Source organism: Oryzias melastigma, linkage group LG19 (assembly GCF_002922805.2).
Source record: "Oryzias melastigma strain HK-1 linkage group LG19, ASM292280v2, whole genome shotgun sequence".
NCBI lineage: Eukaryota > Metazoa > Chordata > Actinopteri > Beloniformes > Adrianichthyidae > Oryzias > Oryzias melastigma.
In genome coordinates, this window is record NC_050530.1 from 5,991,217 (window position 1) to 6,012,837 (window position 21,621).

General features: G+C 34.4%; 1 protein-coding gene across 1 annotated transcript in view; it reads left to right on the forward strand.

Moving 5' to 3' along the window:
* The window catches only part of LOC112153862 (rho-related GTP-binding protein RhoN), a 38,401-nt gene that overhangs the window by 11,966 nt on the left and 4,814 nt on the right, over nt 1-21,621 (forward strand). Inside the window, exons 3-4 of the mRNA XM_024284306.2 lie at nt 9,197-9,306; nt 18,775-18,909. Of these exons, the coding sequence (XP_024140074.1) occupies nt 9,197-9,306; nt 18,775-18,909 (245 nt within the window). The remainder of the gene's footprint in view (nt 1-9,196; nt 9,307-18,774; nt 18,910-21,621) is intronic.

Below are 21,621 nucleotides of genomic sequence, written 5' to 3' on the forward strand. Positions count from 1 at the left end.
ATATATATATATACTGTTTTTGGTAAATCTCCATATTATCTTGGTCAGTTTCATTAATTGAGGAAATAAAACAGCTTTCTCTTTCTGTATATTTACCGTATTAAAACGAAGGGTGTGTATTGGCAAGAGTCTGCCGATACGATACGTATCCCGATACGTGTCTCACGATACAATACGTATCACGATATATCCCAAGACTGTACCAGAACAATTTTTCCCTTTTTGTGACTTCGAAAAAAAAACCTCACCTGAATATTAATAAGTTTTTCATTGTTATAAAATGGTACAACTTATTTTAAGCTGGTTTTGTAAAATCTTGTTGTTTTAGTCACGGTGCAGAGCTGCTCAAAGAGGCTCAGTGTGGGGTGCTGCCAACTAGTGTTCGGGGGTTTAGGTGGAAAACAAAAGTAAGACGCAGAAGGACGCTTATAAATAATCAATTGAAAATCAACTTTTAAATTAACACAAGTATCGCCAAACGAAATGTTGCGAAATTTTGCCAAATCGATTTTTCCCTAGCTTCTTAATTAAAGCTGTTGTCGTCATATTTAAATAAAGTTTTTCACAAAACGAACAGCCTTCATGATGTGAACATGTGGCAGGAGGTTCATTACAGAAGGAATTTGCTCATTGTTTCGCCGTACAAATGCTCTGCACTTAAGCGTCTCTCCATCCACTTGAAGCCATCTCAATCCCTGATATTTAATGCAAGACGATGACTCCTCAGTCCGACCCTCCAGACCGCTGTCATCGCCGTGAGAGACAGCTGGGTGGAGAGTAGAGGCCTCTGCTTTGGGGGTGTGTAGCAGCACACATATTTGTTCCCTCTGATATTCATTGTAGGATTTCTGCTAACGTCACATAAATGATCTTTATGAGTTAGAAGCATCTCACAACACAGATTTTGTTCTTACGGCACACTTTACATGAACAGAGGAAGTCAGAGCGTTCACAGATTGAGCGACTCCTCCAGCTGTGTTCTTCTCAAGCACGAGAGCCAGCCAAACACAGTGACATGCGCGTAGTGGGAAAATCCAAATCTGTCATGACATGGTTGGCGTGCACGGATGCTGTTTTACTATTGATGTGGCAGCCGGGACCGCTCAGGCCTCAATGAAAAATACAAACAAACACAAACTGTGTTCGCCTGGAACAACTATTCTTTATTTATGAATCCACATGAAGAACAGATTTCATTTTGATCATAAATTTTAATTCATCCTTTTTTTTTTTGTTAATGTTTTTTCAGCTCGACAGGCAGTTTAAAGACCCAGCATGAATCCTTTGAGAGACAAACAGATAAAGCGGAAAGCAATTTCTGTAATCTAGTCACCAAGAAAACAATTACTGGAAAAAGAGACGGACACTGAATGACGTCACGTGACCCGTTGTTTGGCTGATTCAAAGCCTAACTAAAGGATGCAAAAGCAACGCTGCCTAAAAACGCCAAGTAGAAACCACTGTAATCAAAAATGATCAAACTGAGCGTGACAGGAAGTGTCCCTGAAGTGATGCTCTTCACTTTGACATAAGTGATACCCTCTGGTTCATCATTTTTCTCTCTGCAGAGAAGTTTCAATTTGCATACGGTCTAACTTAATAATACAATGCAAAAAAGGAACATTTTGCCATTCATAAAAGAAAAAAAATACAAAATCATAAACAGGTTAAAAGCATAAAATACACTGAATCAAAGCAATTCTTATTCTTATTCACTCCAGTTTAGGGAGCTCAAAGTGCAGTACATGAAAGGAAGAGACAAAAAAGAACTTAATAAAACATGACAAACATTCCCACAAATGACCCTCCGCCTCCTCAGTTTAACCAACATGACCCTCGATCCTTCGAGTTAAAACTCAAACATGAAACTAAACAACCGTAGCTGTCAAAGAACTGTCTAGCTCGGCTCTACTGTGAGGAAACTGTATTTACGGAGACCCATTTATGCCTCGCAGCCACAAGATCCCCTAGAGGAAGCACTGGTGTTTTTAATAAATGAATTAATAAATTCTTATTAGTTTTCCTTGACAGTACATGAGAACTGGACTGAGTGATCCCCCAAGAATCCAAAATCCCATTGACTTCTATAGAGAAGTAAACAGCTTTTACTCAGTCATTATATTTGTCAAAATAACCATTTATGCTCTGAAACCTTTTTTTAATATATGTTCTTGATCACTTTTTTTTTTCACCACATTCAAGTCTTTCAAGTCACAAACTGGCCAATCAGATGCCTCAATAAAACCATGTGATCTCGCGTTCAAAACGTTTGACTGACAGATTTTGCGTTTTGTTTTAAACTGGTTGGAGTGTCACTTCTGATTGGCAAGTGTGGTTGCCATAGAAACAATGACTCAAACCAACTTCGACAAATCACTGCTTTTACCAACGTCTGGTTCCAACATGGTGGCGTCCATATAACAAAGAAAATGGTGACTTCATTTGGTTGGACCTGTAAATAAAACATTTTCAATTTCACTTGGTCCAGTTGTCATATACAGTCAATGCGTTATTCAAATTTGGGCAAGTATAGATTTAGCCTAAGGGTACACTTAAAAAAGTGAAACATTAGATCATTAAACAAAAATTCTGTATTTTTTTTTACGTTTAAAATGATTTGTTGTCATAAGATTACAATTTTGAGTTGAACTTAAAATTTTAATTTGATGAAAACGAATATTTTCGATGTAACAAATTCCAGTGCTTTTGTTAACTGATCTAGCGTTTAAATTTTAAGAGTGTACGTCCAAATTTCCTTCCTACACTAATACAAAATTATATGTTTTGGTACTATATACCACCTTCGATTTAAAGGGCCTAAATCGTGTTATTCTAGGCCTTTAAATTGTATCCATATATATGATAATTATACTACCTTTACCACAGTAAAGAAAGATTTTTTAATTAAATATGAGTTATTTTCTTAAGCTAATTTTCCTACCCGGAAGTAAGACGCTTTAATCTCTGAGGCTCCGCCTCTCACTCCTTGTGGGTGACGCCCATTTCACGACCGCAGCGTGTCTACGTTTCCCCCACAAAAACAAACAACATTAGTACTTTTGCAAAGATGGATGTGCATGTGTATAAAATAAAAAAAGTTTTGCTCCGCGGAGAAAATGGGTTTGTATGTTAGCTTATGGACGGTGTTGATTTTGCGTCTTATTGGCCCTTTAAAAGCAATTTGGACACCATATTTACTTGTATAAGCAGCAAATATGATGTCACCAATTTCCTGAAGTAAAACCTAATACTAAGTATAAACATTTTACACGTATTTATCATGAATCCACTGTATTTAATTTGTAAAAAAATTATCAAATTGGATTTTTAACATTAAGAATATTTTGAACCCAATGCTTTGTGGTCTATATTTATCATCTAGCATCAACATATCTATTTGTTTTTTCCAGAGACTTGTGGAAAATGTTTAAAAGCATTGGATTTTGGACTTATATATTTGTACAGCTCTACAAAATGGTTCTGCACTGTAAAAAGTGAATCGTTGGACCATTTAGCAAAACTCTGTAATTTAAAAATATAAGTTTTTATGAAGTTAAATTTTTGAGTTGTGTAAATTATCAACTTTTTTTATTTGATCCAATTGATCCAATGTTTCACTTTTTATAGTGTATATAGTGCATAATAGTGAAGGAATTCAGATACAACTTATATCTTATCTGTATAACCATCCCCTAGTGGTTACTTAGGGTAGTACTGTTTTTAAATTGGTTTCACTGGAGAACTTATATTCTTGATCTTCGTTTGACATAAACCATTTCTCGCCTCATGCGGTGATAATCCAGGTGAAATTAGCAGGAGTTACTGGCTCAAGTGAAGGATTAGACATCCCGGGTTTTTTTTTTTTTTTTTTAGATCTTGCCCTTTTAGAGAAAACATCTAGACGGTTTTTGACAGATTATCCAGGTGAATAACTAAGCTTTGACTGCAGGTGTGTTATTAGAAGAGACAGGGCAGCGCTGCAGGGCGTCCAACAGCGATTGTGAGCTATTATCACAGAGAAGATCCACAGTCAGGAACTTTATTACTGCTTGATAATAATCCAACAAATCGATTCCTGTCTGCACTTTAGGTGTGCAGGAGTATTAGTTCATCTCTGTGGGTGAAGCTATTATTTTGATACTCTGGGCGTCAAAGAAAAAGATATTCCTTCATATGTAATGGCGTTTGCTCTACCGCTGTGTGTCACATCAGTAATTTGTTTGAAAAAGAGTTAATGTTTCTGTGGGAGGGCATGACAAGGACAGACAGGATTTCAGGTATTAATGAAAACTGTCGCACCGGCTGGCAGACAAAAGTGTCATAAGAGAGGATTAATGATGGTTTTTCCATGCAAACATCTGAAGGTGTGAACACACATTTCTTCTGAATTGTGCGCGGCTTGTGAAAGGTACGAGATTCATCTCTTATCTGGTGCTTCACAGCTCCGAGCTCGACTTGGCAAAGACTCTCCTGAAAACAAAAGCTGCATTTCGATAATGGCTTTTACAGTTTCAGACAAAATGCTAAAAAAGGATGTGCCTCTTGAGCATTAACACCAAATGTTAGGCAGAGAAGATGTTATGCCTGGTTTTATTTCATAATTATGAAATATGCCTGGCGGGGATCATTAAAGTTTGCTTCTCTTGGAATTCTCCTTCATCTCGTGTTGAACACAGATAGAGGAAGAATTGAAGGAAAATATTCCACACAAAAATAATAATTCAGTGTAAATAAGGAACCAAGAAAAGAATCAAGAAAGAAAGTTTATACATATATATATATATATATATATAGTTTCCCCCATTATTCACAGAGGTTAGTGTCATGAGACCTTTGCGAATATGTAGAATCAGCGAATACAGAGACCCCCAGTCTTTGTCTCACACACACTATATATATATATACATATATACATGTGTGTATAAATGTACATATATGTATATATATATATATGTATATATGAATATATACACACACAGACAAACATATACAGTATGTATATATCTATATATAAACATATATAGATATATATCTATGTATATGTTATATATATATATATATATAGACAACATATATAGATATATATCTATGTATATGTTATATATATATATAGACAACATATATATATATATGAATATATACACACACAGACAAACATATACGTATAAATATATATATATATACAATATATATATATATATATAGACAACATATATAGATATATATCTATGTATATGTTATATATATACATATATATGTATATATTTATACGTATATGTATATATATACATATAACAGATATATACATATATAACAGATATCTATACATATGTTACATATATATGTATGTATATATGTTTGTGTGTATATATATATATAAGTTTTTCTTGCAATACCTCAAATCTATTTTTTTTTTATATTTTATCTTTCATTATGTTTCGCAATTATTCCACAATGAACCAAAAACTGTCAAAAACAAAGTCAACTCTAATGATCAAATCTTGACAATTATTTACTGGGAAAAAAATATCACAAAATTCTAGATCAAATTTTTTTTGTTTTAAAAGAAAGATAATGCATGTAGAGATAAAATAAAAATGAACAAATCCACAAAGTAAACAAAGATAAGGTGAAAATTATGTGAAACAAAAACAGGCAAAGTTCTACTAAACTATGTTACAAAATGTAGTCTTTTTTTATGTTTAAACCTAAAATTTCGAATCTAAATATGTTTTTGAAATATTCACGTTAAATTTTGAATTAAAAGTAAACTAATGGGGTTTTCAGTGTCATTTTCAGTTGTTTAGCCTGACATATTTTACATTTAGAAGGATTCATTTTGAAAACATTTTCTTGAACCTCACAATAGTTTAGACACTGTTAGTGTTAAACTTAACACACACAAGATAAAACTGTTTTATTTAAATATTCTGACCAGCGACATTAACATTAAAACCATAGCATAAACCACATCTTTTGTTCAGATCCTTCCTTTCAGCATCAAGTCTTTCTTCCATTATTTCAACACCAGATTTTGTTTCCCCTCCATCACACTCCCAGTGTCTTGTCTTGTGTTTTCTGCAGACGTTTAGTTGCTTACAGATATTTATTGCTGGTCAAGAAAAAAATACATCTCAGTTGGTTCGCCAACGGGAGACTGTCACCCCACATTTGCATCTTTGACGCAAACGGGAGAACGAATTATCCTGCAGCAGTACGGCGACTTCATTGGAGAATGCATTTCTTGCATTGTTTGTTAATTATTTTACATTTACTTTAATCTTATATGAAGAGACTTAAAAAAAGAACTTTTGCTTTATCAGCAAAATTGTGTCTGATGTGTTCAATGGGTCACAATTTGGCGAAAAATTGCGCTTTTGTGTGTTTGAAATAATCAAAAATTCCTGTCTTTTAATTTTTCTGTGTGAAAGCCAAAAATGATATTTAAATCAAAACTAGAATTAAGTCACAGCCCAGCGTTTTCATAGCTCATTTTTTTAAGGGGGAAACCCACTTTGATTAAAAAAGTGTATTTTTTATACGTTCTTGTGGCATTTTTCTGATCTTGGAGGACATATATGAAAAAAATGAAGCTTAAAACGACATTTTCTTAATTAAAATTGGGAGAAGACAAAAAATAAAATGCTGTTTGAAAAAGATTGTATTTGGATGGGGTTGTTAGGGGCTATAAGCTAGTGGGGGAGCATGTGAACAGAGAACTCTCAGATATGGGTGACGGGGTCCGTGCCAAAAGTCCCGCCCCCAAATCAGACACATTTTTGATGAACTACAGCCGCTCCAAAGACATTATGTTGGAGAAAATTACACTTTAAAAAAAAAAAATTGTCTAAAAATGGCATAATTTTAATTAAAATCAGTGGGAATGATGTGAAATAGCGCAAAAGATGATCGGAGTGGGTTTTTCTGATTCTTCTATTAATCAATATTTTACCCCCACAAGCTTGTACCAACCTAGCTACAAACTCTACATAATCCCAGGAAGCACTGAGGGAGATTTTCCGATGACCTTTGGGATCCTCTAAGAGTTTGATCACAGAGCTTCCGATGAAGACAGATGGGCTGATCCCGCTACAACAGCAGCAATCCTCCCTTAAGGGGCATCAAACTCCAGAGTGGGTCCGAAAAGCTCACAGATCAATACGCATTAGCCGTTGCTCCACTGACGCTCATGGATTCGTTGGAAGGCTGTGGCGTGCAGCCTCGCTCTGCACGTTCGTAGCAGAGCACATTTTATTATGAGTCATGTTATTATCCGGGATCAAGCTAATTCAAGATAGACGAGAAAATTAGGATTTTATTTTCTACAGATAAAGTGCGTTACAATATTATTGGAACATATAAAACTGAATTTTAGTGTCACTGTCTTTTAATCTTCATGATTGATTTTACATTATTTATATTTTTGGTGGAGTTTAAAAATAAACTATCTTTTAGATTAAAATGAAGTTTTTAATTTTCAAACAAAACTCTCACACTTATAGGAAATTTTTCTAATTAAGGTTTATGTCTCATATATTTCCCATTCTTTATGGTTCATATGCATAATTTTGAATTCCTGCTGAGTCACTATTTACCAAATGAAAAATGTTTTTAATCTGCTTTTTAATACTGAAACACCTCAAAATGAATTTTTATTATATTCATAAGGTTTTAAGTGCATCATTATCTGTTTTTTTTTAACCTACATTTGAGGAACTTAAACAAGTTTTGATCCTTCCTCCACGCGCTCCAGTGTCAAAAAATATCCCAATTATAACAAGTTGCAATATTAACCTTTTTCTTTTTGCTCAAATAAAAGGGCTGTTATGTTGAAGAAGTACTTGCAAAAATATTCAGCATTCTCCAAGAAAGGTTTTGAGTTATAATGGAGTTTTAGACTCTTGAGAGATATTATTCCATTAGTGTTTGGTTAAAAATAAATGCAGAAACAATAAACATAAAACATAAAAAGCTTACAGAAAATGCAGAAAAATACAAACCAGTTTACATCACAACAATACTCTGGTTTTATTTGAAATAAAATAGTACTTCATTAAAAAAATGCACGCTAAAGCAAGAAGAAAGCAACATTTGGCATTATAAGTCAGGGAATGAACAGTAGTTGGATTGAATAGGGTTAAAAAATTGTTAAATTTGGATTTGTTGATAAAGTTTTGTGAAACAAAAATAGCAAAAAACAATTGACTTCCATAATAAATAAAGTTGAAAGTGTCAAACAATTGATATTTTACTGAATTTAATCAACAACAATTTAATATTCTTGACGCAGCATTTTTTGAAAAAAAAAAACTTTATTTAAAAAATAAAAAAACAGAGTCTGTTACTTATTCGGAATATTGCATCCAGATACAACATTTTCTTTAACCAGAAATGCACCATAACTTTCTTTTGAACATTTTCTACATTAACAGTTTTCTAATATGATAAAATCTTCATTTTTCCGGTCCTGCAAGTGCAACAAATATATTATTTTACTGTATTAAATAGTTATATAGTAGAAGGCTTTTTAAAATAAAATTCAGGATTGCAACTCTATTTAATTGTATGTGACTAAACTACAGAAATAGTTCCAATTATTTATATAAAGGGTCAAAAAATATTTAATCTCCCATCTGCTGCTAGAAATTAGCAGTTTTGGAGGCTAAAGTTTTAATTAAATCTCATTTGAAAGTTATTTTTACCCTCTGATGTGTCAGAGTCAACCATAAATCAAAGTAATTATTTAAAGATTTGAACACGTTTTACACAATTCCACACAAACATGTTGAGTTTTGCAGGAACTGACTTAGCTTTGGGTGTTCACGCGGCTGGGGTCGGGGCTGATTTTACTTTTGAGCTCGTTTTTTTTGTGATGTTGCCAAAGCCGTGTGATGGTGACAAAAGCACTTAGTGCTGCAAACAATGAGGGAAACGCAGAGGGAATGCTGTCCTCTCTGGGGAGGAATGTCTCCCTTTGCGCCAGTCACAATACTCGATTCAGTCCGAGCCCCCCAACCACGAAAAATGACATTCCACACTGAAATACCAGGTGATGCTTTGTGTGGGGCAGTCATTATATCCTGTCACCTTTGATTTACCCAGGACTATTAAGTTATGTGCAGTTTTACATAACATATAAAGCTCCAATGTATATATTTTTAAAAATATTAACAAAAGTTTTTGTTTTCTCCTCCAGGTTCAACCTACTATGACAACGTGCGGCCGTTGGCTTACCCAGACTCGGACGCCGTGCTCATCTGCTTCGACATCAGCCGTCCAGAGACGCTGGAGAGCGTGCTGAAAAAGGTCAGTGCCGCATCACAGAAGTGCGGGCGTTTGATCTTCTTCCAACATGGCCTCAACATCAAGGTAAAACAGGGAGAGAGGAAACAAATGGATGAAGGGTCGCGACTGTTCACTTTGTTGAGCAAACTAACGGGAACGGCACGCTTTATATTAACTGTTTGAGTTGTGCTACAGTGAGTGAAGCAGGTGTTTCGTACAGAGTCATTTTGTAGCTCAAGTATTTCAGTTTTCCAAGTCACATGGAGTCCCACAAGGACCTGTATTGGGCCCATTTTTTTTTTTTTTTATAAAAGATCTCTCTTTAATTGCATCTTCCATGTTAATCATAATTATAGTTTTGGCCTCGTGCAAATGTTCGCAGCTAAAATATTGTCCGAAAATAAAAATCTGAATTATCAAACCTCAAAATAGAAAAAGTGTTTGACATTTTTTAGTCTCTAAGTCAGGTGTGACACTTAAAAACACAACATTTTTGCGTGAAAGTACCAGTGAGTACTAACAGTATTGATTGATTTTGGTTTATTTGAGCAATTTCACAAAAAAAAAATAAATAAATAAAATATCTAGATATCTCACATAAAGATATTTATTCACAAATTTATTAAAAAATAAAGAAAAATAGAATGTTATCATAATTGCTCCTATTCATATACAGACATTTTTGCACTGATATACATTAAAAATTTGCAGCTTAAAGAACTCTCCGAACACAGATGATATTTCAATTTTCTAAGTCACATGGAGTCCCACAAGGACCTGTATTGGGCCCATTTTTTTTTTTTTTTTTTTTAACAAAAGATCTCAATTATTTAATTGCATCTTCCATGTTAATCATAATTATAGTTTTGTCCTCATGCAAATGTTCGCAGCTAAAATATAATCTCAAAATTGAAAAAGTGTTGGACATTTTTTAGTATCTAAGTTAGGTGTGACACTTAAAAACACAACATTTTTGTGTGAAAGTACCAGTGAGTACTAACAGTATTGATTGATTTTGGTTTATTTTGAGCAATTTCACACAAAAAAAAATATTACAAATATATAGATATCTCACATAAAGATATTTATTCACAAATGTATTAATAATTGGCATATCCACCCTAATTAATTGAATTTTTACTACTTTTTTAAGTTTTATGACTGTCATGTCTTCTTTTTTTTTAAGCTGTAAACTATGTTTTGTTTTTATCTGTAAGGCGACCTTGGGTGCCCAGAAAGGCGCCATATAAATAAAATTTATTATAATTATTATTGAAAAATAAAGAAAAATAAGATGCTATTATAATTTCTCCTATTCATATACAGACATTTTTGCACCAATACACATTTAATCTATTAACTATAATGATTAACAATTAATGTTAAATTAATTTACTTACTTAATATACATTACAATATCCAATTCTGGTATTTCAATACAAAAAAGTACAATTAGAATCACCAGTACAGTCAACTGTATAAGTTATTTCTAAAAGTGACAAGTTTATGACTAAAAATATATATTTTTTAATTTATGAAGTAAAAAAAATGATGCTTAAGGAAATTGATAAAAAGGAAGTGTTTATAAATGAAGGTGGAAATTAATATTTAAGTAAAGAAAAACTACAACACTGAAATGAAAAACTACCCATATATCGTAATGTGTATAAAACGTATTCGTACTTATTTTGTGGGCTGTTTAAAATGATCTGCAAGATTACAATTATTTAAATAAGATCAGAACTGTGACTTTTGAATTTAATGTGACATAAATTGATAGTTAAAATAATAGTAGTAACACTAAAAATAGTTCTTTTTTCATTTAAAATAATTTTTTTGACTTAGTTTTGTATCTTTTTGTTGATGCTGAAAACCTATTAAAAAATAAATTTAATTGAATTTTTCTTCATTAAATCTTAAAGAACCCTCCGAACGCGGATGATTTAAGCAGGTTCCTCAGCATCAGTTTTTCCAGTCCTGGTGAGGTTTCTCATTTTCGTGGGTCGGTTGAACATCAGACATGTTGAGGTTTTGACCTCCTTTCAGTCTGCAGGCATTCCTGCTGTCGGCGCCATCATTCATCAATGACATCCACAACGCCATATCTTTTATGGCGTGCAAATTCTCACATCCATAAGGGGTTGAGTTGAAAGCCAACTTAAACTTTGACCTGATTGAGGATCCATGCTGAGAATGTTTAAGTGAAGGATCGCTTTATTCGCTTTTTTAGAGGAATTGTAGCGTTTTAAGGTTATTGTCTCTTTGGTTTGCTCCAGGCGTACTTTTCATCCATAAGCTGTGATCCTCAAATAACACCCTTACAGTAGCACTTTGTATTCTTCCATTTGTGACAGCTTTCAGCTTAATCAATGTTTGCACCCTCCAATTTTCCATTCGGAGCGACTGTTCTTTCTCAGCTACCAAAACACGCTCCCTATGACTTCCCTTTGTATCCGTCGTGCTTTTGCACCGTCTCAAATCTCGTCTCCAATCTTTCTGTTTATCTGTTTCCCAACGTCTGAAATGCAATCTTAGTGTCTAACCAGTTGTCACATTGATTTTTTTTTTCTTTTTTTATCATTTAAATCTTTATCTCCTCCTCTTTTCTTCTTTTCGAGCATCTTATTTTGCACAGCATGACTGATGGATGCTGTGATAGGAAGTCTGAAAACACGTTTTGTTGTTGGCTGGAAACTAAGATTGTGAGGACAAATGCGGCTGGATGAAGCAAAGGAAATGTTCAAATATGTAAACATAAACTCACCAGATACTTTATTATTAAGTAGATCTTGATAGTTGGACTCAGTTTTAGAATCAACAATTACTGGAAACATTCCTCAGCGACCACATCTGCAACCTTCAACAATAAAAGAGTCGTTCATGTGGTCCAGTTTTTTATAGATCAGAATTCAGTTTAGAAAATACACAATATTTATGTTTTTGTGATCTTTAAAAATCATTTTTGAATTATAACAGTGTCATTATGTTTCTATAACTGTTTATATTTCTTTTATCTGTACTTTTGACATGAGGACACACGAGTTTCTTTCAAAATAAAATACACCGATTAAGATCCTGCTGCTGTAGCAGAGTAATTTCAAAATAAAATGCAAGCCTGTCATACTGTAAATGATGCTTTTTATCATTAGGATTTTGGTGCACCACCATCATTTTTCTCCTTTTACTTTGAAATATGAACAATTTTAAAGGAGAATCCAATTATTAAAAAAAAAAAAAATCAAATCATTAAAAATAAAGTTTTTATTCTCATTTTTTAAGATTTGAGGCACAAAACGCATAATTCTAAATAAATCTTTGGAATAATTTACAAAAATATAAGAATTGTGAAGACTTATTTTTTACTAATGTTACAATAAAAACACAAATTTAAAGAACATTTCTACAGAACTTCTATGGCTTCAAGTCAAAACTGAAATAACTAATCGTTTATTTATTTAAATTATTAGCATTTTAAATTGTTAGCAACATCCAGTTACTGCATATTTATCAGCTGAACATCCATGATGCCGATCTCTTATTCCACCACATTCCAAAGGTTCTATTGGGTTGAGATCTGGTGACTGTGGAGGTCATTCGAGTCCATGTCATGTTCAAGATATGGTGGAATCAACCATCAGAAGATTGGTACTCTGTGGTCATAGAGGGATGGTCAGTAACCGTACTCAGGTAGACTATAGTGATAAAATATCCCCCACATAATTATACCACCACCACCAGCCTGAAGCGTTGAAACAAGACAGGACTAATCCATGATTTCATGTTCCTGACCCGACAATCTGAATGTTGCAGCAGAAATGGAGACTCGTCAGACCAGACAACCTTTTTTCAATCTTCTATCGTCTAGTTTTGGTGATGCTGTTTGAATTGAATTCTCTTCTGACATCAACAAGACATTTTCTGGATATTTTCTCTTTTTCTGACCATTCTCTATAAACCCTAGAGATGGTTGAGGGTGAAAATCCCTGCAGTTTCTGAAAGACTCCAAAAGGCACCAAAAACCATCAAAATGACTTCAGTCCCCTTTTCTTCCTGATTCTGATGCTCAGTTTGAACTGCAGAAGATCGTCTTGACTATGTCTACGTGCCTAAATGTGTCGAGTTGCTGTCATGTGATTGGCTGATTTGTAATTTGCAACAAATGAGCATCTTGACGCAAATTAAAGTGGCCAGAAACAATTACAATTACTTCAGAACTTTTGGCTCTTTATGAAAAAAACAAAAACAAACCTACAGTTTGTGGTTGATTTTGATATTTATCAATAAAATAAAATAAAAAATCCCAACAATATAGTTTTTATGAACTCTTTGTAATGCTCCTTAGGGGGCTAGGCACGCTGACCTACAGATCTTTTTCATCTCACAGACTCCAGAGTGTGTGGACACAAAACGCAGCACAGGAGTAAAATAATCAATGATTTTATTGGAAAAATAAACAGAAAAAAAACAGAAAATTAATTGATCATTTATCAATGTTTAAAAAAAAAGAATCAGGAAAGACCAGAGTTTCGTTTTTTTCAGACTTTTGTGTTCTCTCAGGTAAAGGAAGTTGGCCCCGCCACAATAAGAGCGCGACGGGTGCAAACGGTTTGACAGATTTAATGAGTTAAACTACATTTGTGCAGAAAAATAAAGATCTACAGCTGAGATTTTTAAACCTAAATGATCTGAAGATGCTCCAAACACAAAAAACATCACCAACAATTCTTCTAAATGTCACTCAGACTCGATTCTTTTCTTGGCACACAGCATTGAAAACCTGAAGGAAGTCGAACTGAATTGAATAATCATGATTGGAATTTTTGTTGCGACTTTCATATAAAACTATAAGTCAAACGTGTCATAAAACGGACTGAAACAGAGATTTTGCAGTCGTGCATCTGCAGAAAATGAGAGCCTGCAGCCGTCTTTCCGTCCGTCCGTCTGTCTGAGCAAGGCTGTACTTACAGCGGGCTTTAAGATAACCACAGATGTCAGCACATGCTGATAATGACTACCCCTCCTCTCCCACGAGCCACAACACTGAACAGCAAACAGATGAAAAGCACAATACGGATCTGTGTGAGACAACGTGACATCCTGCTGGGAGATGTGTGATTTTGGCTTTTTTTGTGGAAGCTGGCGTCACCGGGCTTCACAATTCACACCTGCAGCGCCGTCTCACATTCTCGACAAATTCACTCCCGATGATGTTATGGTGCGAACAGAGCAGACAGCTGTTGTCGCTGTTCTATTTCTGGATTTTAAATTTCACTCCCTGGTAGTAATTTATGAAATGAGAGCGTCTAAACACGTATATAATATTATCTTTTCACTCATTTTTTTTTATTTATTTTATTTTCTAAATTATTGAACAGAAACCTCTAAAGTAGAAATTTTTCTCAGCTTCAAAAGTCTTAGAAACACAAATTATGCTTTTTTTCTAATTATTCAAAAATATAAATGTTCTTTTAATAAAGGAATTTGGTGAATTTTTGATCAGAATATGTATTGTTTGTTGACATAAACCATGTTCTTGTCTTTAATCGTTTTTTTCTAGGACACTATAAGATCTAAAAAACAAACATAGTATCACTAAGGGCTGTTTTTTTATTCACATTATTAATAACAGTCTTTCAAAGCAACATTATAACTAACTATTATATGGGCGGCTGTGGTGCAGAGGTAAGAGCGTTCGACCTCTGATCGGGTAATTGCAGATTCGGTGCACCGAGGTGACGCTGAATCAACCTGGTTACAGGTTGGCGCCAGTGTTTGGCATTAGTGTGTATGAATGGGAGTATGACTAAGTCCTTTGGGCCTTCTAAGACTATATACACAATTTTTAACAATAATTCCATCCATTTTCCAAACCCTCTTACTTCTGTCAGCGGTTGCTGGAGCCTATCCTAGCTACTGATAGGTGAAGGCAGGTCCGTCTCAGGACCACACAATCACACACTCCACTTAAGAACATCAATTAACCTGTGAGATCATCGTAATAAAACTTTCTAAAATATAAATGTTAACTTTTTTTTAACGTTCTGTGATTGAGATTTTATTAAATCAAAGAGATAATATGGCGTTTATTTGTAGTTTTTGGACAAAAAAACGATCTTCTATTTTAATAAATAAATAATGAAATATTAGCTAAACTCCAAATTAGCATAAAAACGGAAAAAATCCTAAATAGCCAAAATAGTTAGCATGTAGCTGAAATATTAGCTAAGCTCCAAATTAGCATAAAATGGAAAAAATCCTAAATAGAAAAATTAGCTAGCATGTAGCTGAAATATTAGCTAAGCTCCAAATTAGCATAAAATGGAAAAAATCCTAAATAGCCAAAATAGTTAGCATGTAGCTGAAATATTAGCTAAGCTCCAAATTAGCATAAAATGGAAAAAATCCTAAATAGAAAAAATAGCTAGCATGTAGCTGAAATATTAGGTAAACTCAAAATTAGCATAAAAACGGAAAAAACCCTAAATAGCCTAAATAGCTAGCATGCAGCTGAAGTATTGGCCAAACTCAAAATTAGCATAAAAAACGAAAAAATCCTGAATTAGCCAAAATATCTAGCATGTAGCTGAAATATTAGCTAAACTCCAAATTAGCATAAAAATGGAAAAAATCCTAAAGAGCCAAAATAGCTAGCATGTAGCTGAAATGTTAGCTAAACTCCAAATTAGCGTAAAAATTGGAAAAATCCTAAATAGCCTAAGTAGCTAGCATGTAGCTGAAATATTAGGTAAACTCCAAATTAGCATAAAAATGGAAAAAATCCTAAATAGCCAAAATAGCTAGCATGTAGCTGAAATGTTAGCTAAACTCCAAATTAGCGTTAAAATTGAAAAAATCCTAAATAGCCTAAGTAGCTAGCATGTAGCTGAAATATTAGGTAAACTCCAAATTAGCATAAAAACAGAAAAAACCCTAAATGGCCTAAATAGCTAGCATGTAGCTGAAATGTTAGCTAATCTCCAAGTTAGCCTAACAAACTAAGAAAAAAATCCTAAATCAGCCTAAATAGCTAGCATGCAGCTGAAATATTGGCTAAACTCAAAATTAGCGTAAAAAACAAAAAAATCCTGAATTAGACAAAATATCTAGCATGTTGCTGAAATATTAGCTAAACTCCAAATTAGCATAAAAATGGAAAAAAATCCTAAATAGCCAAAATAGCTAGCATGTAGCTGAAATGTTAGCTAAACTTCAAAATAGCCTTAAAAACCTTAATAAATCCCCAAATAGTCCAAAAAGCTAGCATAATGCCATTACAACTTTAAACTTTACTACACTTCTCAATAACTACACTCCATATGATATAAAGTAACGACTAGTTGACTGTTAAAATAGTTGTAGACTGTTTCAGTGGTCGATTAGTCTACTAATCGTGGCAGCACTAGTAGAAAACAAATGTTGATTTTAGTTTCTCTGATAAATCCCGTCTATCAGCTCCACCAGCTCGTGATTCTCAGTTACAGCAACAGTAAGCTCTGCTCCTGCGGGCCCTTTGTGACTTTAAACTGAACGCAGTTTTGCTGCTGTTGAAAAGCAGCAGCTCGCTCAGCACAACGGCTCGCCGGAACGCCAAACGCCAGCGACACACAGGAGAGAAAGAAGTCTTTGTGAGGCAGAACAAATGGAGCAACAGTTCTAAAAATGGCGTGTGAGCAGATAATGAAAGAAATCTTAGAAAGTAGAAGAAAGGGAAGGAGTTTAATAATAGTGAGAGTCTCGGCTCTGTCCCTGTTTTCATCCTGAATCTTATGACCACACGCATCACAAAGCAGCAACTGCAGTCTGAATCAAACCTTTGTCTGAGCGTGTTGGAGTTTTTCTGGGGAAATTTAAATTACATTTCCTGTCAAATGAGAGTTCAAAGGCTGCAAGTTTGAGAAATTTGAGAAAATATTTTATGTTCTGCAGACTAGCGCACAGACAAAACCGCTAAATGCTACGAGGATGTAGCTCCGGGCTTCCAGCCAGATGATTAAATATACATTTCTAGCCTCTAACCCGCATTTATTTGACCTGCAGCCAGAAAAATCTACATCTTCAAAGTAATTAATGCCGAGAAATAAATAAACGTGAATATAACTCTTTAGGTTTTACAGTTTTTTAAAGGATAAAATGAAAATCTATTTGAATTACTTTTGTAAGAATCAGGGTTAGGTTTTATATAAAGCAATAACACATCCAAAAGTTTAAACACAATGAAAAGGTTGTTTTTCAGGTATATCTCCAAAAAAAGAGTCTGGCTGAGTCTGGGCTGTATGGGGTTCCATTCGTGCCAAAAAATGTTTTTGGATTTTCATTCATGACCTTTTTTTTTTTTTAAATAAAAATTAATTATGTCTATTTTTGGCATAAACAAAAGCAAAAATATAAAAAGAACTTAGAATCTCTCAAAATGTGATTTTTTTTTAATTTGCTCTAGATTAAATAAACACTAATTAAGTAATCCATACTTTAAAAAACTGCAATTTTCTTTTTCCTTTCTTTTTTTTGTTATTTTTTTCCCTCTGTGGCCTCAGTAGTCTTACACTGCTGGGTTTTGTTATTTTAGTTTGTGGTTGGATCTTGGTAGTCTTAGTTTGTGGGCTTTGTTTATTCGTTTTCTTTAGGTAGTTTTAGTTAGGCAGCCATTAGCAGGAAGCTGCTGACTCTTACAGTCGACATGGCTGAATTTATTTTTGGCCAAGCTTCCAACTCTGTTTTGGTTTGTCTTTTATTTCTCTTAGTGGTTTGTAGTTTTCGTTTTGTCCCCTTTATAGCCAAAATCTAAAAAGTTTCTGCAGAGCGGCAGAAGTTGATTAGAAATTCTCCTCTGATTTGTGGGAGTTGCTCCACTCCAACTGTTGCTGAGAGTTCTTTGTTTCCATTGGGGTTATCCAGCTGTATAGAAACTCAAAAGTCACATTTTAACTCGGCAGAAATCAGAGGAAATAAGAAAAAAGTACTTTTTTTGTTCTCATTTTTAGAGCAAATGTTGTCAAACCAGTTAATGCGGTTAGTGTTTTATGGATTAAATTGGAAAAAGCAAAAGAAGCTATTTGATTTGGTAAATATAATTAATAAGGACAAAAAAAAGATAAAAACTCACAGTCTAAAGATATCGAGGATTCAATAGAAGCAAACAGGAGAAATCTAAAGCGCCGATAAACCAATGTCACACAGCAAAAGTTTTGAACCAGAAGCCAGCTTGTGCCCTTCCCGCGGTATTTTCTGCATCACAAATACAAGATTTTTCCAGCAGCATTTTTTAATCTGCTCCTAATTCACCGCAATTTGAATAAAAAAATACTCAGAAATGCAATTTTGAGCTTCATTTTCTCTATATATGTCCCCCACCATTGAAAAAAATGCCACACAGACATGCTAAAACACCAAAAATATGAATTTAATTAGGAGCAGAAGAAGGGTAAACACAGAAAAAAACTAAACTAATTCATGACGTTTGTGTTTTTTTTGTGTGTCTGTTCTACACAGTGGCTCGGTGAGACGCAGGAGTTCTGCCCAAATGCCAAAGTGGTGCTGGTCGGCTGCAAGTTGGACATGAGAACGGACCTCGCCGTGATGAGGGAGCTCTCCAAACACAGACTCATTCCCGTCACCCATGAACAGGTGAGCGGAGAGCTCTGAGCTTACAGTCAACGGACAGGCTTTCTAAACCTTTTAAACCCAAAGAAAAAAACATCTGAAAATGAGTCTGTAAAACAAATTCTGTTCCCGATCATAACTTTAACAAATATGGAGCCTCGGAGAATTCAAAAAGGTCTGAACCAAACACAAAAGACAAGCAGCAGTTGCGCAATATTACAAAGCCTTTGATGTGATTTGGAGCAGTGAACAGGCGCGATTTTAAATAGTCTATTTCCATGTAAATGGATTTCTCACTTTCTTTGCAGCTTTTTGTCAACAAAATTGTATTTTTTTTTCTCAAAGCTGAAATTAAACTCATTTATTGCAGCGTTCTAGATGACACTGAGATCTTGTATTAGAAAAAAGAAACTGACTCGCTTAAATTTTTAGATGCTTCCTGAAAGCGTGAACACAGAAGTGTTTATAAGTACTAAAACTGAGTACTAGCTCTTCAAAAAAGCATATTTAAAGACCCATTCTGATGAAAATCGTGTTTTTTTTTTGTGTTTATAACACATTCTTGTGGCATTTTTCAGATAATGGAGGACATATGTAAACCTTTTTAAGCATAAAATTGCATTTTTTTTATTCAAATCGTTGTGATTCAGGAGCAAAAGGAAAAATGCAGTTGGAAAAAGATTTTAATTGCAAAAAAAATTTTTTTTTTTCTTGACATTCTAGAGTTTCAATAAAGTTTTGTGCATTTGTGTAATGCTAGTGATACAGGGGTTATTAGTCATGTAATCTCACAGCTTTTCTTTTATTGTTTTTTTTTGTATTAGCGAACAAGAGTGTGTCTTGTATCAGAGCAATATTTTTTTTTTTGTTTTTAGCTTCTTAGAGTGAATAGATCGGTACTTCCTGTTTGGAACGCCAGCAGGGAGGGGTCACTCAGTCCAGTTCTCATATCCAGTCAAGTCTTTAAAGTATAACTATATTTTTTTTCTATTGTAAAATTGTTCCTGGTGGTCATTTAATTATGATTAGACGCAGTTTTTAGCCAAAATCAAAAAGGTTTTTTTTTGTTTTTTTTTAAAGACATATTTTCTGAAGAGCGACAGGGGCTCAATATGAATTCGCCTCTTGCTTTGAGGGCGGGACCATTGGCTCAGAGGTTAGTCTCGCTAATTTCCCAGCTTCCCTTTGTTAACGTTCTCTCCCGCTAGCTTATAGCACCTCACAAGCCCAAGCTAACACTAGCGTAGCAAAGAAAAGGCGGGAAAAATCAGAGCATGCAGCTTTTAACCAGATGCCAACTAAATTGAGGGAAATGAAGACGTTGATGGATCTATTGGTCTTTGTAGTGGAGGGGGACGTGAATTGTGGGCGGGAATGTCGGCCCAAAGGTTAGCCTTTGTTAACACACTCTCTTGCTAGCTTATAGCACCTCACAAGCCCAAGCTAGCATTAGCGTAACCAAAAAAAAAAACAAAAAACATTATACCGGTAGTTGCTGCATCACAAACCTGAGCTTTTCCAGTTTTTTTTTCAGGGGTTTCATCTGCTGCTGATCCAACACAATTTGAATAAATTTGAATCTTAAATGATTTTATACATGTCCTCCATTCTGAGAAAAATGCTTCAAGAACATGTTAAAAACACAATCTTTATTGGAGTGGGTCCAATCCGGTCTTGAGTCTCTTATTGCTAAATTTGTGTAACTAAGATTTATTCAGACCTTTTCACACAAACGGGTGCAGAGGCAGTTCAGCTTTAGGTCTCCTATTCAAGTTGCATCAAAAATGTTTCATGCTGGTGCAACAAAAAGCAATAGATGTTTAATTGCTTCTTGCCTCTCAGCTGAGAATACCTGCAAAGGATGTATGCTTTTCTAATGTTCACGCCAAAACGGTTGGAATTTCCAAGAGTGGATTTTAAAAAAAGCTGTTTTAAAAGCCTCAAAATATTCTGTTAATCTAATGAAAGTTGGGAGTTAAAAAACGCAAACGTCCTCATTGATCCAGCTGCTCATACGTTTAATATTTTAGCCTGACTGAAGCGTATTCTTTCATTTGGCAGGTAGATACTCGTATAATGTGGCTTTTCTCCAGCACAGATGGGTGCACACCTACGCTGTCACGCCGTGCAGGTTTTCAACTGCAGGAAAATTCAATGATCAAAAAAAAAATATATGACAAAAACTCAAGGTGACAGAGTATGAGTGCCATTGCTTAAAGCTGAAGAAGCACCGGTGACCATAAATCTCTCCACTAATTTCCCGTTCTGTGCTGAGATAAGCAGCAGTGTGGGGAGAAGGCGGGAGAAAAGAAAGCGCCGTGTGCAGCTTCCACCCTCCAGATTTAAGATGGTGCTAAATGCTGCGGGGAGTTTTTATACTCGGGTTTTACTGTTGCAAAGATTGAATAATTCATGGCTGTGTGGGGGCTATTTTCTGTTTGTCCCAGCAAGTCTGTAAACTGGTAATATTGAAAACTTTTACACTTTCTGACCATAAGAGATATAATAAAATTAAAAAATGCTTACAAAATGACATTTATTGAATGCACTGCCTTGCTTTTTTTTTTAATTTAATGTAGTATAAATGCAATCCTTTGCTCCACTGAATTAAATTAGGTCTTCTATGTGAACAGCAGCACATTTGTAGTAAATTTAATTTAAACTAGAATTGCAATTCCTTGAAGAAATTGCGTCTGATTGCTGAAAGCAATAGCGCTTTGAAGCATTTTACAGCCG